Below are 18213 nucleotides of genomic sequence, written 5' to 3' on the forward strand. Positions count from 1 at the left end.
TGCAAGCCGTGGAAGCCTTGCCCGGGGAGGACGGATCCTGTGTAAAAGAGGGATCTAGGGCTAGGACTGCAGCAGAAGGGTATAAAGGGAAGGAATAACTCATAACCATGAATGAAGCATGTGTAAATCGGTTCATTCTGTCTCTAACAAAGTCAGAGTCTGTATGTATCTCAAGGAGATAGGGAAGAATTATCCAGATCTCTGGCTATGTGGTTGTTAATAATTTTCTCTTTTGGGAGCCTTGGCCTAAGAAACTCCCGCTCTCATTAAACTGCCCTAAAGTTCCTTGAATTACCTTACACAGAGAATAGAAAGAGGGTTTCCCACCCGTGGTAGACAGGAATGGGCATAAAGGACACAAAAGAAGAAGTGGCTTCAATTCTTCCTCTAAACCAGAGAGTCTTTGAATTGGAGCTGCTTCAGAATTACCTGGAGACCCAAGCATGGTCCCAAGTGGGACCCAAGTATGTACTTTTTATTTTTTTTCAAGTTGTGCTTAATTTTTTTTTTTTAATTTTTTGGCTTTGCAGTATGCAGGATCTTAGTTTCCCAACCAGGGATTGAACCCAGGCCCCCTACATTGGAAGTGCAGAATCTTAACCACTGGACTGCCAGGGAAGTCACTGTATTTTTAAAATATATCACAAAGTTTCTGAACAAATACTAACCCAATGGCTAAAGATGACATCTATTGAAAATATCCCAATTCCCCACCCAGTCTCAGACTCCAGCTTTCCAAGTGAGTGGAAAAAGATCATATGTTTTAACTGATGAAGAGGTTCTGATGCCAGTTTATTATGCAGAAGGCAGGGTGGAGCAGGGACAGGTTCTGGGGAAAGAAAACAGAATGGTACCTTCTATACAGGGAAATGGGTACTAAAGAGGCCTTGACTGAAACCTCCGCATAGTTGGTGGCTACCAGTCCACAGGGATCATAAAGCCAGGGCCAGCCACTTAGCAGAAGCGGGACTTTGTCCTGCACATTCTCAGAGCCTTGATTAGAAGTGATTCCCCAGGGCCCTCGATGTCTCTGCTACCTCCGCTTGTGATGTCATGGAAACTTCTATGTGGCTGTGTACATAAAGACAGCAGCCCACCCTCGCCTGCGGTGAGGAAGTCAAAGCTGTAGAAGGATTTAACAGGGGACTGGAGCCAAGAGAATGCAGCAGGCTGGTCCTGCATCCAGGGAGCCCACCAGTGGGACAGAAACACCAATGGGCCAGGATATGGTGAGAGGTCACCCATCACACAGTCCATGGGGGGCAGAGGACGGAAGTCATGAAGGAAGGACACAGGTGGGCAGCACTGCCATGCCATGCCCAGGAACCTTCAAAAATCCAGGCACCTGCTAAGCAGAGGAGGACATCTTTCTTGACTGAGCAAGGAGAGATGGTCCAGTTGATAACTGATGTGCCTAGAAGCCACCAGCCTCAGGTTCATTTGTTCCGAGCCCACTTATCACCAAGACGGCTATACTGAGCATCATTGCGCTCTCGAAGGGGCTAAGAGATGAGAAAGGGGAACAGGGAGGCAGGGTTAGAACTCTCCCATGGGGAACCCCAGCAGAACCCAGAGACGAGAGCTCATGGGACTCTCCAGTGATGAATTCCCCACTAGGACCTTCACACACACACACACACACACACACACACACATGCGTGTGCGTTAAACATACTGTCAGGCTCTCCATTCCCACTTGCTCCTCCCCCCATCCTCATCTTTCTCCCCTCAGGGCTCACCTGATAGAGCTGGTCATTCCCCATCAGAACTTGAGTGTCAGCAGCTAGAAGACCCAGAGAAAGACAGTCAGCAAGGGCCAGGGAGGTGGCACAGTGAGGCCCATGAATGCTGCCAGGAGACCGAAGCTACAAATACCCTCAGAAGCCTGCATGAGCTTTGTGGGCACCCAAGTTCTGTCAGTAACCAGTTATAGGAGTCCTTAGGAGATTTCAGTGGTGAAGCCCAGATAAGGCACAACCCAATGCCAGCCCCATTCCTTAGCAGGTACACACACACAGCCACAACATACACATGGTCTGTCCCTTCTACCTACCCCTGGAGAATCTTCCAGTCTCATGTCCAGCAAAGCAGTAGACACCCAAAGCAAGGAGTACAGTGGCAATGATGTCAGTGATGACGATGCCTGCCAGGGTGGCTGAGTCCAGCTCCACACAGTTCTGGCACACTGTGGGGGAAGCGAGGCCGGAAGAGAAGGGGAGGGTCTTCAAGATCAGGAAACCATCTCTGCCTCTTACGGCAGCCCCAGGAGTTCTCATATCAAGACCCAAACTTGGAAAAAGGCCTGCCAAGAGCCTTGCTACATCCACCTTTAACCTTCAGTCCAAGAAGTAGTCTCAGGTTTGTAGGAACTTAAAAAAGGCAGTAGGCCAGCCAGGCTCCAGACCAAGCCCCTACTGCTTGGGTCACAAGACTACTATTGCTCTTTTACCATTAAGCTCTTTCCCACTCAAAGCTTCAAAATCTGGCTCATACCCTTACAAGAGCAGGCCAGTTTGTTGAGAGCACAAATCGGTACACTAGAGCTCCCTCCAGCTAGGAAGTTCTCATGTCTGGATGCCCCCACCTATTCCACCCCCAAAGGATCCTGGAAGCACATACTTCGAAAGTATACTTGCAGAGTAGATTTGGCGTTTTCATTGCCGCACTGATACATTCCTCTTGGGTCCTGGATACGTTTTCCTAAGTCCAGACTTTTATTGCCTGACACCTCTTGTCCTGCTGTTCCTTGTAGCACTGTGATGCTGGAATTGCATTTCAAAATTACTTTGTCCTCTAGTTCCGTCAGTTTTAGATCGCTGGGATTCACTAAGGAAAAAAAAATACCACGATTGGAGCAAGCTCTTTAGTCTGCACCAGGCCACTGTTCTGCTGAGGCTCATTACCTAAGAAGGACCACTATCCAAGTCTAGAACAGTTCAAGGTTTCTGCTGAGAGAGACGGAAGTCACAAGAGAAAGGCTTCAGCAGGCACCCCACAAACTGCAGAGACCAAGAAGGACACAGTGGGGGGTGGTAGGGAAGGCCAAGAGGGAGGGGACATATATAGGCATATAGCTGATTCACTTCATCGTACAACAGAAACTAACACAGCATTGTAAAGAAATTATACTCCAATTAAAAAAAGAGAGAAGGACATGATGATGCAATCCAAACAGAGGACAGGCCCTGATGAACACAGAGCAAAAAAGAAAATCATGGAGTTGGGTTAATCCAAAACCTTCATGGAAATGTGTTCAGATCACTGAATAGAAGTAGGAAGGGAGCCCAGAATGCTAAAACACCCAAGAGATATTGAAAGGCAGAAGAATGGTTCTCAATTGGAGATGTCCGCATTTTTTTTCTCTAAGAAAACTTCTAATTCTACTTCCCAGCCACCTGCCACACTCCAACATCAACTTCTCATCCTCTTTCCCGCCTCCTCACTCATGGTCAACCACTGCCCAGAGAATGGTACTACCAAAGCCTTTTCCAGGGCCAGTGATGGCTGGGGGTAGGAGGGAAGCTAATGTGAATTACCATTCCAATGGTCCAAAAGGGGACCTACGGCAAATCCCATGTAAAGATTTCTAGTTGTTCTACCCATGCTTGGGGGAGAGGGTCAGAAAAAAACTTTTTTTAATTGAATCCTTTCTTGGGGCTCCACACAAGTCAAGTCAAGGGCTGGATGTATGCACAGCATCTTTCTAGGACCACTGAATTGCTATTGACTAAGAACATCTCCACAGCCTACAGAGGCACTGGAATGTATATCTCCAATCCCAGGGAAAAGTGGAATCTACATTGCCCCTGAGATTCATAGTCAGTTACCAATTTGGATAGAAGAGCATCTTTTAGAAAATCCCCCCCAGAGCCATTCCTTGTGCCTGTCAAGAAAGCATGCATATATTCTCAGGGGACACATGTACATCAGATGCTCCACATCATACACTCATGTCTTCCTTGGGGATCCATTTCCAGTGGAAATCCTGACTCTCCCAAAGAAGCTGACTACTAGGGTAACCACTCATCCCAGTTTGCCTGGAACTGAGGGAATTCCTGGAACATCAGACTATCAGTTTTAAAACCATGCAAACTGGGCTGAGTGCGTCATTCTATCACCCCAAATCTGCCCTCACTCCTGCTCAGCTGCAATTGAACTTCTCTTAAAGCATTTCCCTGAGTGCTGGGCCATGGCCCCAGGTGGTGATGTAATGGTGTCCACATGACCTGGAGTCCTGGACCCCGGAGGCTATCTACCCTAGATGGAACAAAGCTCCCATTACCAGCCCTAGGCTCAGTCGCACACCTACTACAAAACTTCCTATAGATCTCTAGCCTGAGGTCTTCAGAGAGATACTGAAGGCCAAGATGCCCCCCTAGTTAGAGTCAGTCAAAGCCAAGAGCCTGTGCTTCCCAGACCCTGTGCTACATCCCAACACGGCCCTCCTTGACAACACTGGTGTACTGAGGCGCTTTCGAATGGCCCTCATTCCAGGTGGTAATGTCCCTCCCAGGTCCCTTCCCCACAAAGCCCCGGTGCACTCGAAGAAGCCTTACCTTGGGAGAGAAGGGCAGCCAGTATCAGGCTAGAGAGAAACCTGCTGTGCTCCATCTCCCAGCAAAATTCATCCAGGAGACAGACACAGGTCACAGACTATCAGCCGGGGTTAAAGCTGCCTTTCCCCAACTGACTCGCGGGTACCCGGAAAAAGTAAAGGGTGGGGGAGGAACTAGAAAACGCCTATTTCTCTGTCTGCTGTTGGTGACAGGAGTGGCTGGGGTAGAGGTAGGCTGGGGGTGGGGTAGGAAAGAAGCAGCTGCAAATCGCTCTCTCTCAAGAGTATGGAGTGTGGGGGTGGGGTAGAAGCTGGAAGCAGAGGCTATGGAAAAGGATGCCAGGACTTCTAGCATCCTGGGATGGCTGGGAAGTAGAAGGAGATTCAGAGTGTCCTTTCTTGAGCTGCTGACGAAAAATAAGAAACTCAGTTCCTGTCAGCAACATGATTACATTTACTCTCCATCTGAAAACTGCCACTTCTCAAAACCCTTGATAGAAGCTGTGAATCCCATTCTATAAGCCATACCAGCTAGGTTCCTCCCTTTTCTGGTCTTTCTTGGGACCCTGCCCAAGCTCCTTCTTGGGCCTCCTGGGGTACCAGACTAAGTAGCTTCTTATCAGCGGGAGGTTGGCCTTTAGGGGCCCGCTAATGAGAGATTTGCATCCTGGCTCCAATACTGTCTACCTGCTGGGTCTGTGCCAGTCACAGAATTCTCCAGAGACTAACCCCCTCAGTATCATGAAAAGAATTCAAACAGAATGTTTGTATGGTGCCTGACACTTCATAGGACTTCCCTGTAGCTCAAACAGTAAAGAATCTGCCTGCAATGCAGGAGACCTAGATTCAATCCCTGGGTCGGGAAGATCCTCCGGAGAAGGGAATGGCAATCCATATCCAGTATTCTTGCTTGGAGAACCTCATAGACAGACAAGCATGGAGGACAACAGTTTGTGGGGCTGCAAAGAGTCAGACATGACTGAGCAACTAACACTTAATACTGACACTTCACATGTGCTAAGTAAGAGTTATTAATAACAATATAATTGGGACTTCCCTTATGGTCCAGTGGCTAAGACTCCCAATGCAGGGGGCCTGTGTTCAGTCCCTGGTCAGGGAACTAGATCCCACACACCACAGCTAAGAGTTCACATGCCATAAAGAAGACCAAAGATTCCACGTGCTGCAACTAAGACCTGTGCAGCCAAATAAATAAATAAATATTAAAAATAATAATAGCAATATGATTAAGTCCCAGGCACAATTGAGCTTCCCCAGGAGACAAATGGAGTTTTTCCGTTTGGGATATGGAGATCCAAAACTGTCTACACTGCTGCAGTTAGACCATACTTTACCCGAGGGTAGAGATTCTACATGCGTTGCTGGCTTCTGTTTTCCAAACACCTGACGAGAGCTCTGTATGTTTTTGTTGATTCACTGGCTAACTGGCTGAGGGGCCTGAGATCCTGGGAATTCAGCTGAGGACCCTGTCCCTAGAAATGCATTTTCTGTCCTGGAGGAATAATCCTACCTATTAATTTCCAGGCAGGCACCACTTTGATGATCTCATCTTCAAAGAGCAGTGAAAAAAATCCCTGGACTGAGGTGGCTCTCTGTTCAGAGCTCCAGCCCTAAGCACCTAAGGGTTCCCAGCTAAGTTCCCAACAACAGCTAGCAACAGGCAACAACTGGCTGAGCTCCAAGTAACAGAGGATGGCGGAAGTGTTTATCGTCCTCATGAAGAAAGGGGCCCAGGCCACCTCCCACCCCGCACCCAAGGGCACTTTCTGTATAAGCCGAGTCTCTGAGATGGAAATCCGGCACTCTGTCCCGCTCCCTCCCCTCCAACTCCCACACTCCTCTCCCCAACGGAAAGTCAGAGACATCTGCACCTGCAGCCCTCCTGAGCCCTGCCCCCACCCTGCCCACTCTAGCAGCGGAGGGTGGAGGCTCACAAGGGCCTCAGCCCTAAGGATGCTGGGCGGGGCCAGGCTAGCTGCTAGCAGGCTGGCTGGCTGGCTGCTGGGGGCCGCTCAGTGCTTCTGCGGAGAACAGAGATGGATATGGAGCAGGGGAAGCGTCTGGCTGTCCTCATCCTGGTTGTCACTCTTTTTCAAGGTAAGGGCTAGCTAGGGGGTCTGACAGTCCAGAGAAGGGCTCAAGGGAAGAAGCCCATCACCAGGGGGGACAAGAGTATTGGGATCCCCTAACCTTGAGATGTCACCCTAAAGTTCAAAGAAGAAAGGGCAAAAATGAAGTTTATTTGCTAGAGAGAAGCAGTGTTCCATGGGAGAGGTGGAGTGCTTGTCTCTTAAGAAATCAAAACAGAGGACTTACTGACTTGAGAGAGGACCCGGATGCCGCCATCTTAGGTTTGAATGTAGCCCAAAGGGCACAGGCCAGGAGCCTGAAGAGAAACAGTTTGTATTCCTTAACTCAGAGCTTCAGCTAAGAGTAGACTCATAGAGCATTCACTCACTTGGTTGGTCAGCTGGTCAACAAATATGTGTGAGGTCGATCCTAATATGTATCAGGCTATAAAGAGAATATGGTGGCTCAGAGGTTAAAGCATCTGCCTGCAGTGTGGGAGACCCGGGTTCGGTTCCTGGGTCGGGAAGACCCCCTGGAGAAGGAAATGGCAACCCACTCCAGTGTTCTTGCCTGGAGAATCCCACGGATGGAGGAGCCTGGTGGGCTACAGTCCATGGGGTCGCAAAGAGTCGGACACGACTGAGCGACCTAACTAACTAACTAACTAACTAAAAGGTAAATAATAACCTGCCCCCCATGAGCTCATAGTCTGATTGAAGTGATAAGTTTCAACATTTCCAGACTGAGTATAACGCGCAATATAGGGTACTTGTATGAACATTCATTTGCAAATACAGTAGGAAGTGGATGAACTGGGTCGATGCCTGGAATATGGACTCTAGACATTTAAAGTTGTTGACGTCGTTCAAGCATTATGTGAGATGTGAGGAAGAGGAGGTTGAGGGTGGAACTGTGAGGATATCACTGTTAAGGAAAGTTAGAGGGAAAAATGTCAGGAAAGAGATAAAGGAATGATCAAAGAACTGAATAATCGGTGAGTGCAATTCCATAGAAACCAAGGGAGTAGAGAATTTCCAGAAGGAGAGAATCACCAAGAATATGAAATGCTAAAGATACATCCACTGATAGAAGAATGTATTTAAAAGTTTAAGTCTGTGGGATTTGGCAAAACAAAGGTCACGGATGACTTCAAAGAGTTTAAGTGAGGTAGTGTGAGTGGAAGCCAAATGGAAATGAGTAGAAGGTGGAGGGCAAGGCGGGGAAAGAGCAGCAAGTGTAAAATGTTCTTTAAAGAAGTTTGGATGAGAAGGCTGGAGAGGTTGAGTGGTAAGTGGAGAACTGGCAGACTCTAAGAAGAAATTTGTGTGTGTGTGAAAGAAACTTGAGCACATTTCCAAGCTAAAGGAGAAGACAGTGAGTAGAGGGAGGCCCTGGAACTGACACTGAAGGGCTGCAAGAGTGGGATCAAGGATACAGAGCACAAGGCAGTCTCACCCTCTGAGACTAGGAGGAAGAAGTGCAGGTGGCTCCAGCCTTAGCGAGGCTTGTGGATGGAAAAGAAGCTGAAAAAGAAAGAGCCATTACAGCATCTGTGTTTTCAATGAACTAAGTGGGCAGCAATGTGACCTGCTAAAATTGAGCTGGGTGATGATTGAGCAGGGGACTACAAGAGACGTTGGAGTTTAGAATTATTTCTGAGAGGAATAGAGAAAGAGCCAGCTGAAGACAACACAGGGTGAGGGGCAGTGCTGAAGGCCTGTGCAGCAGCTATTTCTGTCGAGCAAAAAAAGCCCCGGACTGAGCCGTAGAAACCTGAGTTCTGTGTGCAGCTCAGTCACCAATGCGCCAGGTGAACTTGGCAATGCCTCCTCCCTCTGGGCTCAGATCTCTCACCCATCAACCTAGGAAATTTGGCTACATGAGTTCTCAAGTCCTAGAAGGAACTAGAATTCAGATAATCAAAATTTTAAATGTCAGCAATCAATTGTACTGTCTTTTCTATGGTATCAGGATTAGAATGAGAGAACTCTTTGTTCCTCTCACAGTGACCAGGTTGCTGGGGAGAAGAGCTAGTTAGAAATCTGCTTAACTCTTTGTCTTACTTTTTTTTTTTTTCATTTATCCATTCATACTTTCATTCAAAACATATAATGCTCCTACCATGTTTCAGGCACTGTGCTAAGTGGTATTCATAAACAGTTCAGTTCAACTCTGTGTGAAGTTCTAAGACTGCTATCGTCTCTGTCAAGCTTTCCCTGTCCCCTCACTCTTGGCCAAAATCAATACTTTCTACCCCTTTCCACTTGCATTTATACAAGTACTAAATGATAATTTGTAAGTACTATTACATTTATTACATTTGTGGGTTATTTTCCACTTCACTGTAAACTCTTCAGAAGCAACAACTAGTTATTTGTATTACCACCCTTTTCTTCCACACTTCTTATTCATGTCAGACACATAATAGTGATTGGTAAGTGTTTGGATTAAATCCAATTGAATTGAACTCCAGTGTTGGCTCTCTATAGTATGTCTAACATGCAACTCTACTGCTCTGAGTTTTTGAGACAGATTTGAGGGCTATGTAGTGGCTAACTCCTTCAGGACATTCAGAATTTACACACACAAAAATGGATCACCAAAGCTGAACAGTATAGAAGTAATTCTGCTCTAAAAGACTTCAGCTAGTACACACCCAATCTTTTCCAAGGCTTTAGCTGCTAAAGGAGCAGAGCATTCCACACTGTACAGGCAATACCCTTACATATAGTGCAATACAATTGTGCAATGCTAACCATCCAGAGTTGGGATCAGACCCCAAAGGTGAAGGGCACAGTCCCCAAAAAGACTATCTTCACTTTAAAAGGGAGGCACTGCTTCAGGGATCCCCAGACCACCCACACTTCTGATGAACAGCCTACAAATCTGGAGAGTTCCCAAGAGCCACCTCAGAATTTGCTAGAACAGCTCACAGAACTCAGAAAAGCCCTATACTCACTAGTACAGTTTTTTTTTTTTTTAATAGTACAGTTTTATTATAAAAAAAAAAAAATTAGATCTAGACAAATGAAGAGACACATAGAGTGAAGTCTGGGAGGGTCCTGAACACAGAGGTTCCATGCTTTTTCCTTCCAGAATTAAAATACATCAATCTCCTGGCATGTTGATATGTTCACCAACTAGGAAATGCCACTGAGTTTTCCTTGGGATTTCATCACATAGGCACGATTGATTGAATCATTGATCATGTGACTGAACTCAATATCCAGTCCCTCCTCCACTTCCTAGAGCTCAAAGTCCCAATTCTCTAATCACATGTTTGGTCTTGACCTGTCCCATCCTGAGTCATCTCTTTAACATAAATTCATATGTGATCCAAGGGTCCACCAAGAATCACAAAGGCAATCCTCTCATTCATAAAATTCGAAGCGTTGAGAAACTCCCTCCCAGAAGCCCAGAACAAAGACTAGACAAACTGTTTATTATACAACACCCTAAATTCAGTTTGGTGGTTTAGGCTACCATCCAGGGAAATAAGTACAGATACTGTCACTCACATGGATTAGGCTCTCTCTCTTCATCTTGGCCTCAAATGACTGTGGAAATGATACATCAGGAGATCTGAAGGACTCCATGCCCAACTGATCCTCTGTCTTCTTTCTCTACAGGTATTATGGCCCAGGTGAAAGAAGGTAGGTGAAATGGCTTCTTTCTATCATCAAACTGGGGAAATTCATGAAAATATGGCCTCTCACAACAGCAGTCCTATGGGAGCAAGTGAACAGCCTAGAAGAGATGGGATGATAAAGGATAGAGAGCAAACCCTTCCATTGTTAACCAAATCAGTGGCCAGTCTTGACCTCCCTGGCTTTCCTGGAGCTAAACAATTCATTGTCTGGTGCTTGGAAGAGAAACGGGTCCCTAGCAGCTAGGCATTACTCAAAGCACCACCTATGAATCAACAGCATTGGCTTCACCTGGGAGTGTGTTAGAAATGCCAATTCCCAGTGCTTCCCCAGAACTATTGAATAGTACCTGGAATTCTAACCAGATTCCCATGTGAGTCATGTGCGCCCCGAGACAGGGAGAATTTCAGAGGCAAGATCTTAACAGACATTTCCTTTTTCAGTAAAAGTGGATGACAATCGAGAAGATGGTTCCGTAATTCTGATTTGTGACACGAATGAAAAGAAGGTCACATGGTTTAAAGATACGGAGGACATAAGCTATGGAAACACAGATAAACGTACTTGGAATCTTGGAAGTAGTACCAAAGACCCTCGAGGGATATATAAATGTGAAGGATCAAATAACAGTTCAAAATCACTCCAAATATATTATAGAAGTACGTATCCCCTTTGGTTTGGTTTTGTGAAATTAAGCAGTACCGGCTGCTCTGGTGAGCTTCTTGTCTGGGGTGGGTGTAGACATAGATGCTAAACAGTAATGTAAGAGTCAGCTTTCTTAATCTCAGCTTACTTTTTAAAAAATTTAACAAAGCAGTTCCCCCAACATTTTGAAAAAGCATAGCCTGTCTTATAAAGCCTGGTCACTTTTGGGTAGGCCCCACTGCTTGGAGGTCAGCAGTTTATATAAACCAAGTTAGGATAGGTAAAAGAGACAGGAGATTACAAGTTGAGTGACTGTAGCATGGAGAATGGGATATGGTCTTCCTTTCATTTCAGTAGTTGCTGGTAGTAAAACCACATGGATTTCCCCAGGACTCCTGCACAATAGAGGAACTTCGAAAAGCATTGAGTTCTTAGTCCAAGGATCTTCCAGGCAATTCCTGTGCCATACCACCCAGAGAGAGGCCTGCTGCCCTGGACAGAAATATTATCTCAAGAGAAAAAACTCCAGAATTGAAGGAATTCTTGTCCTTCCCTCTCCCCACAGTGTGTCAGAACTGCATTGAACTGAATCCAGCCACTGTGGTCGGCTTTATCTTCACGGAAATCGTCAGCATTTTCCTCCTTGCTGTTGGGGTCTACTTCATTGCTGGACAGGAAGAAGCTCGCCAGTCAAGAGGTAAAAGAATGTTCTCAGGGACTTCCCTGGTGGTCCAGTGGCTAAGACTCCGAGCTCCCAGTGCAGGCAGCCAGAGTTTGATCCACAGTCAGGCAACTAGATCCCACATGCCACAAGTAAGACCCGGTGCAGCCAAATAAACAAACAAACAAACAAAAAACAATGTTCTTAGATGAGAGCTGAGGCCATCTGGGACCCTCAACCTCCCTCCTACCAAAAGAGACCTAATAGAAGAGGCTGGGTTGGCACGTGTTGCTGATGAGCATGGTCCAGTGAGGCTCTGACTCTGAAGGCAGAAGGAAAAGGACACTTGGTGTTTTCATAGCATATTTGCCTGTTTCAGGATACAACTCTCTCTGATTTGTCCTCTGTACTTTTTAAAAAATGACTCACTGTTTATTTAATTTTGTCTATTTGTTTATTTTTGGCTGTGGGTCTTCATTGCTGCATGCAGGCTTTTGGTAGTTGTGGCAAGCAGGGCTACTCTTCTTTGCAGCGCGAGCGCTCTCATTGTGGTGGCTTCTCTAGTTGCAGCGCATGGGCTCTGGGCACAGAGGCTCAGTAGTTGCTGCTTGCAGGCTTACTTGCTCAGTGGCATGTGTGATCTTCCCAGACCAGGGATCAAAACTGTGTCCCCTGCACTTACAGATGGATTCTTAACCACTGGACGACCAGGGAAGTCCCTGTCCTCTGTACTTTTAAAAAATCTGTTTATTTAAGTAAAACCTGCATTCACAAAAGTGCATGAATCATATATACAGCTCAAAAATTTTTTTAACAAAGCAAACACACAGGCATTCAGCACCCAGTTAAAGAAAGTGAATTAATCCTTGGGGTCACTTCCAGCCTCTACCTAGTCCCCGAAGCAACCACTCTCCTGACTTGTAACAACATTGATTCATTCTGCCTGGTTTTGATCCTTATGTAAATAGACTCACACATGAAGCACTCTTGTGTGTGGCTTCTTTCACTCAACAATATGCTTGTGAGATCCATCCATAATGTTGTGTGCATTCTTATTGCTATTCAGTACTCCATTGGGAGAATATAACCCAGTTTATTATTCATTCTGTCTTGTTTATGTGTACATTTTGTTTATTTTTTTGTGCAGCTTCAGACAAGCAGACGCTGTTGAACAATGACCAGCTCTACCAGGTAAGTGAATATGAAATCAAAGAGACACTGCTAGTTAGTAGTGGTAAAAATTTGGAATGGGAGTGGGATGGGCAAGTTATTTGGAAGTTACTATGTAAACCAAAACTGCTTAGGACATAACAGACAATGGCATCGTTATCCCTTTGGGTAGGATGGATGAAACAAAGAGAACGGTTGGGAGAGGGGTCAGGATCTAGTGAGAAAAGCTGAAGAACATACTAGGGGCCACACAGAGAGCTAGATGCAGCACCTCCCTCCATCCTTGTCCTCGTCTGCCCCCAGGACCATAAAGAAACCACTCCAAAACCTTGAACAGAAAGAGCACTCAATAAGTATGCATCAGTAGAAAAAAACCTTATGGTTACCAGGGAGTAAAGTGAGGAGGGATAAACTAGAATATTGGGCTTGACGTTTACACACTACTATATCTAAAATAGACAACTAATAAGAACTTGCTGTGTAGCACAGGGAACGCTACGAAGTACTCTGTGATGGCCAAGTGGGAAAGAATCTTGAAAAAAGAAAAGTGGATATATGTATAACTGACTCACTTTGCTGATACCTGAAACGAACACAACATTGTAAATCAATTATACTCCGATAAAACTTAAACATTAAAAAAAATGACAAAAAACATAAATCTATATACCTGAAGAAAGGTGAAAAAAATTAAAGACATTGGAAGTAAAAGCTAAAAAATTTTATAAATTTTTTTAATTAAAAAATAAATACATATCAAATTAATTCATAGAGGATGATGATAAAATGTCCTTTGTAGCCCCTTAAGGAACGGGAAGATGACCAATACAGCCACCTGAGGAAGAACTGAACCCAAGACTCAGAGTAGGTATGTCTTTCTACACTAATTCTAAGGAAGTGCCTTTGCACTACCTGCCATCCCGACTACTGCCAAGCCTATCTCCTTTCCCCAAGCAGCTATAAGGATGGGAGGGTAGGGAGAGTTGACTGATAATTTCCTGGGGGGAGGGGGATGGCTCTCCTGTGCATTGTAGGATTTATAGCAGCATCCCTGGCCTCTCTCTGCCAGATGCCAGTAGCACTGCCAAGTTCTGACAACAAAAATATCTCCACATACTGCAAATATCCCCTTGGGAGCAAAGTCGCCCTCAGTTAAGAATCACTGATCTATAATTCTCAAGCCTTTATTAAGCATAGTAGGAAACTTTTGTATACACATATATAAATACTATGTTTGTGCTGTGTGCTCAGTTGCTCAGTCGTGTCCAACTCTTTGCAACCCCATAGACTGTAGCCCACCTGGCTCCTCTGTCCAACAGGATTCTCCAGACAAGAATACTAGAGTGGGTTGCCATGCCCTCCTCCAGGGGATCTTCCCAACCCAGGGATTGAACCCAGGTCTCCCACATTGCAGGCAGATTCCTTACCATCTGAGCCACCAGGGAAGCCCAAGTAATAGTAATAACCTGTAATGGAAAATAATTTCAAAAGTAATATTTGTGTGTATGTATAACTGAATCACCTTGCTGTGTACCTGAAACATTGTAAGGCAACTATACTTCAATAAAAAATATATATATATTTAATGTAATATATATACATGAGGGGGAAAAAAAGACCTATATTAATCTTCCAATCAATCAGAAGTTCTGATTCAATCAAACAAAAACTTTAGCCAGGGAAACAGGGCCCAAGCATTATTTGATTTTCTGAACCAATTGCATTTTTTAAAATCCAGGTGTCTTCCCTTCTATCCAGTCCTCAGAAACAAAGCAATACATTTTGGGGCAATCCTAGCAGAGAAATTTTCAGCCCTAAATCTATACTTCCCAAAGGTGACAAATGGAGAAGAAAGGCCATCAGAGCAAATTTAGGCTTCTCTCAAAATAAAAGCAAAACTTGTATTAACTGGGTAACTGGGTGCCTGGGGAAGGCAGCAGAGGATAAGATGGTTAGATAGCATCTCCAACTCAATGGATATGAACTTGAGCAAACTCTGGGAGATGGTGGAGGACAGGGAAGCCTGCCTTGCTGCAGTCCATAGGGTTGCAAAGAGTCGGACCCAACTCAGCGACGGAACAACAAAACTTGTATGGTGTTTCAGGAGCGCCACCTATTGGAAGTAATTCTTCTAGAAAGAAAAATGGAAAGGGCAAACAACCTCCTTTATTTGAATATCTTTTTTTACATTTTTATTTACTTTCTGTGTAAGTCATAATTCACACAGTTCAAATAAGCAGTGAAAGGCCTCCCTCTCACTCCCTACCCAGTCACCCGGTTGCTTTCTCCAGAGGCAAACAATAATACTAGTTTCCAGAAATTAGTTTGGACCTAACAGAAGCAGAAGATATTAAGAAGAGGTGGCAAGAATACACAGAAGAACTATACAAAAAAGATCTTCATGATTCAGATAACCACGATGGTGTGATCACTCACCTAGAGCCAGATATCCTGGAATGTGAAGTCAAGTGGGCCTTAGGAAGCATCACTATGAACAAAGCTAGTGGAGGTGATGGAATTCCAGTTGAGTTATTTCAAATTCTAGAAGATGATGCTGTCAAAGTACTGCACTCAATATGCCAGAAAATATGGAAAACTCAGCAGTGGTCACAGGACTAGAAAAGATCAGTGTTCATTCCAGTCCCAAAGAAAGGCAATGCCAAAGAATGCTCAAACCACCGTACAACTGCACTCATTTCATACACTATCGAAGTAATGCTCAAAATTCTCCAAGCCAGGCTTCAACAGAGGAATCAGAGATGAAATTGCCAACTTCCAGTGGATCATAGAAAAAGCAAGAGAGACCCAGAAAAAAGCATCTGCTTCAGTGACTATGCTAAAGTCTTTGACCGTGTGGATCACAACAAACTGTGGACAACTCTTCAAGAGATAGGAATACCAGACCACCTTACCTGCCTCCTGCAAAACCTGTATGCAGGTCAAGAAGCAACAGTTAGAACCAGACATGGAACAAAGGACTGGTTCAAAATTGGGAAGGAGTACGTCAAGGCTGTATATCGTCACCCTGCTTATTTAACGTATATGCAGAGTACATCATATGAAAAGCTGGGCTGGATGAAGTACAAGCCAGAACCATGATTGCAAGGAGAGATATCAATAACCTCAGATATGCAGATGACACCACCCTTACAGCAGAAAGCAAAGAGGAATTGAAGAGCCTCTTGATGAAAGTGAAATAGGAGAGCAAAAAACTGGCTTAGAACTCAACATTCAAAAAATTAAGATCATGGCATCCAATCCCATCACTTCATGGCAAATAGATGGAGAAACAATGGAAACAGTGATAGACTTTATTTTTTTGGGCTCCAAAATCACTGCAGATGGTGACTGCAGCCATGAAATTAAAAGACACTTGCTTCTTAGAAGGAAAGCTATGACAAACCTAGACTGCATATTAAAAAGCAGAGACAAAGCAGAGACCTTTACCAACAAAGGTCAGCAAAGCTATGGTTTTTCCAGTCATCAAGTATGGATGTGAGAGTTGGACCACAAAGAAGGCTGAGCACCAAAGAATTGATGCTTTTGAACTGTGGTGGTGGAGAAGACTCTTGAGAGTCCCTTGGACTGCATGGAGTTCAAACCAGTCAATCTTAAAGGAAATCAATCCTGGATATTCATTGGAAGGACTGATGCTGAAGCTGAAGCTCCAATACCTTGGCCACCTGATGCAAACAGCCAACTCTTTAGAAAATCTTTCCTATGCTGGGAAAGATTGAAGGCATGAGGAGAAGGAGATGATAGAGGGTGAGATGGTTGGATGGCATCATGGAATCAACAGACATGATTTTGAACAAGCTCTGAGAGATGGTGGACAGGGAAGCCTGGTATGCTGCAGTCCATGGAGTTGCAAAGAGTCAGACATGACTGAGCAACTGAACAATAACAATACAGTCTTACAAGATATATAAAAATACTCTATGTTGGAGATACTCTAGGCATATACAAACAAATTCCAACTGTGCATTATTCTCCCCATATTTTTCACACAAATGTTGCCTTATACATCTTGTACTTCTCAAAATTTTATTCTACTCAATAAAATCTGAAGACTACTTCATACCAACATACAAAGGAGCTCCTTTTTTAAAAATATAGCCACTTTAGACAGATCCCCTATAATTTTCTCAACTAGTCCTCTACTGATGGAGGTTTAAGTTGGTTCTTTTGCTCTTACAATGCCACAATGACTGTAGAAATGTCATTTTTTAAAATTGTAGTAGTTGTAGTTGCTCAGTCATGTCCAACTCTTTGTGACCCCATAGACTCTAGCCCTCCAGGCTCCTCTGTCCATGGAATTTTCCAGGCAAGAATACTGGAGTAGGTAGCCATTCCCTTCTCCAGGGTATCTTCCAGACACAGGGATCAAATCGGGTCTCCTGCTTTACAGGCAGATTCTTTACTATCTGAGCCACCAAGGAAGCTCTTAAAAATTGTACTGAGGTATAATTTTTATACTATAAAATCACTCACCTTACATGACTTCACCTGTTCTCAGTAATTTTTAGCATATTTTCCCAGTTGTACAACCATCACCATAATCCAGATTTAAACCATTTCCATCAGTCTCTTAAGGTTTCTTGTGCTGTTTTGGTGGGCTTCCCTCATAGCTCAGTCGGCAGTCACTAATCTCTTTTCTGTCTCTTTAGATTTGCCTTTTCTGGAAAAATGGAATCATACGATACACTGTTCTGGACATTCTCGTGCCAAGTCTTCATGTGGACATATGTTTTCATTTCTCTGGGTTGCTACCTAGGAGTGAAGGATTGCTGGGTGGTATGGTAAATTTATCTATAACAGTTTAAGAAACTGCCAAAGTGTTTGCCAAACTGGCTGTTCCATTTTACATTCCCACCAGCGACAAGTGATTGGGGTTCCTCTTTCTCCTCATCCTCACAAATATTCATTACTATCTTTTTTAGTGTAGCCATTCTAGGGGATGTAAAACAGTATCTTATTATGGCTTTAATTTGCATTCTCTAATGACTAACGATGTTGAACATCTTTTCATGTGCTTATTAGCTATTCTCATCATATCTTTAATGAAGCATGTATTCAAAACTTTTAAAATTTAGTTATTTGTTTTTCTTCTTACTATTGAATTGTAAAAGTTTTTATATATTTTCAAATACAAGTCTTTTAACAGATATATGATTTGCAAATATATCTACCAGTCTGTGACTCGTCTTTTCATTTTCTTAATGGTGTCTTTTGAAATGCAAAGGTTTTTAATTTTGCTGAAATCTGTTTTACCCTTTTTTTTTCTTTTATGGATTGTGCACTTGGTGTCATCTCTAAGAAATCCTTGCCAAACCCAAGATCACAAAGATGTTTTTATAGTTTTAGTTCTAACGATGTTCTAATGTTATTTTGAACATTAAGACTATTTGTAACAAATACAAATAAATGCAATTGCAGAACCATAA

At 44.1% G+C, this 18213-nt stretch overlaps 2 protein-coding genes across 3 annotated transcripts; one reads left to right on the top strand and one right to left on the bottom strand.

The window, feature by feature from the left end:
- Nucleotides 1-761: 761 nt before the first annotated feature.
- LOC133058541 (T-cell surface glycoprotein CD3 delta chain) lies at nucleotides 762-4731 on the bottom strand. The gene is made up of 5 exons (XM_061145254.1): nucleotides 4557-4731; nucleotides 2620-2826; nucleotides 2054-2185; nucleotides 1740-1783; nucleotides 762-1502 (listed from the first exon to the last, which is right to left on the bottom strand). Exons 1-5 carry the CDS (start codon nucleotides 4609-4611, stop codon nucleotides 1437-1439), a joined length of 504 nt encoding a protein of 167 aa, XP_061001237.1. The 5' UTR covers nucleotides 4612-4731; the 3' UTR covers nucleotides 762-1436.
- A 1688-nt stretch (nucleotides 4732-6419) lies between these two features.
- On the top strand, nucleotides 6420-18213 carry LOC133058529 (T-cell surface glycoprotein CD3 gamma chain). Of its 2 annotated transcripts, none has more exons than XM_061145242.1 (7): nucleotides 6420-6673; nucleotides 10276-10299; nucleotides 10737-10952; nucleotides 11504-11635; nucleotides 12747-12790; nucleotides 13569-13633; nucleotides 17437-18213. In XM_061145242.1, the coding sequence occupies exons 1-6, from the start codon at nucleotides 6613-6615 to the stop codon at nucleotides 13617-13619; spliced, it is 528 nt and encodes a 175-aa protein (XP_061001225.1). In that variant the 5' UTR covers nucleotides 6420-6612; the 3' UTR covers nucleotides 13620-13633; nucleotides 17437-18213. The 2 variants fall into 2 exon arrangements, with proteins under 2 accessions (XP_061001225.1, XP_061001217.1); XM_061145234.1 differs by having other exon boundaries at nucleotides 6425-6673; nucleotides 13569-13637.

The sequence above is a fragment of the Dama dama genome, chromosome 1 (genome assembly GCF_033118175.1).
Source record: "Dama dama isolate Ldn47 chromosome 1, ASM3311817v1, whole genome shotgun sequence".
NCBI lineage: Eukaryota > Metazoa > Chordata > Mammalia > Artiodactyla > Cervidae > Dama > Dama dama.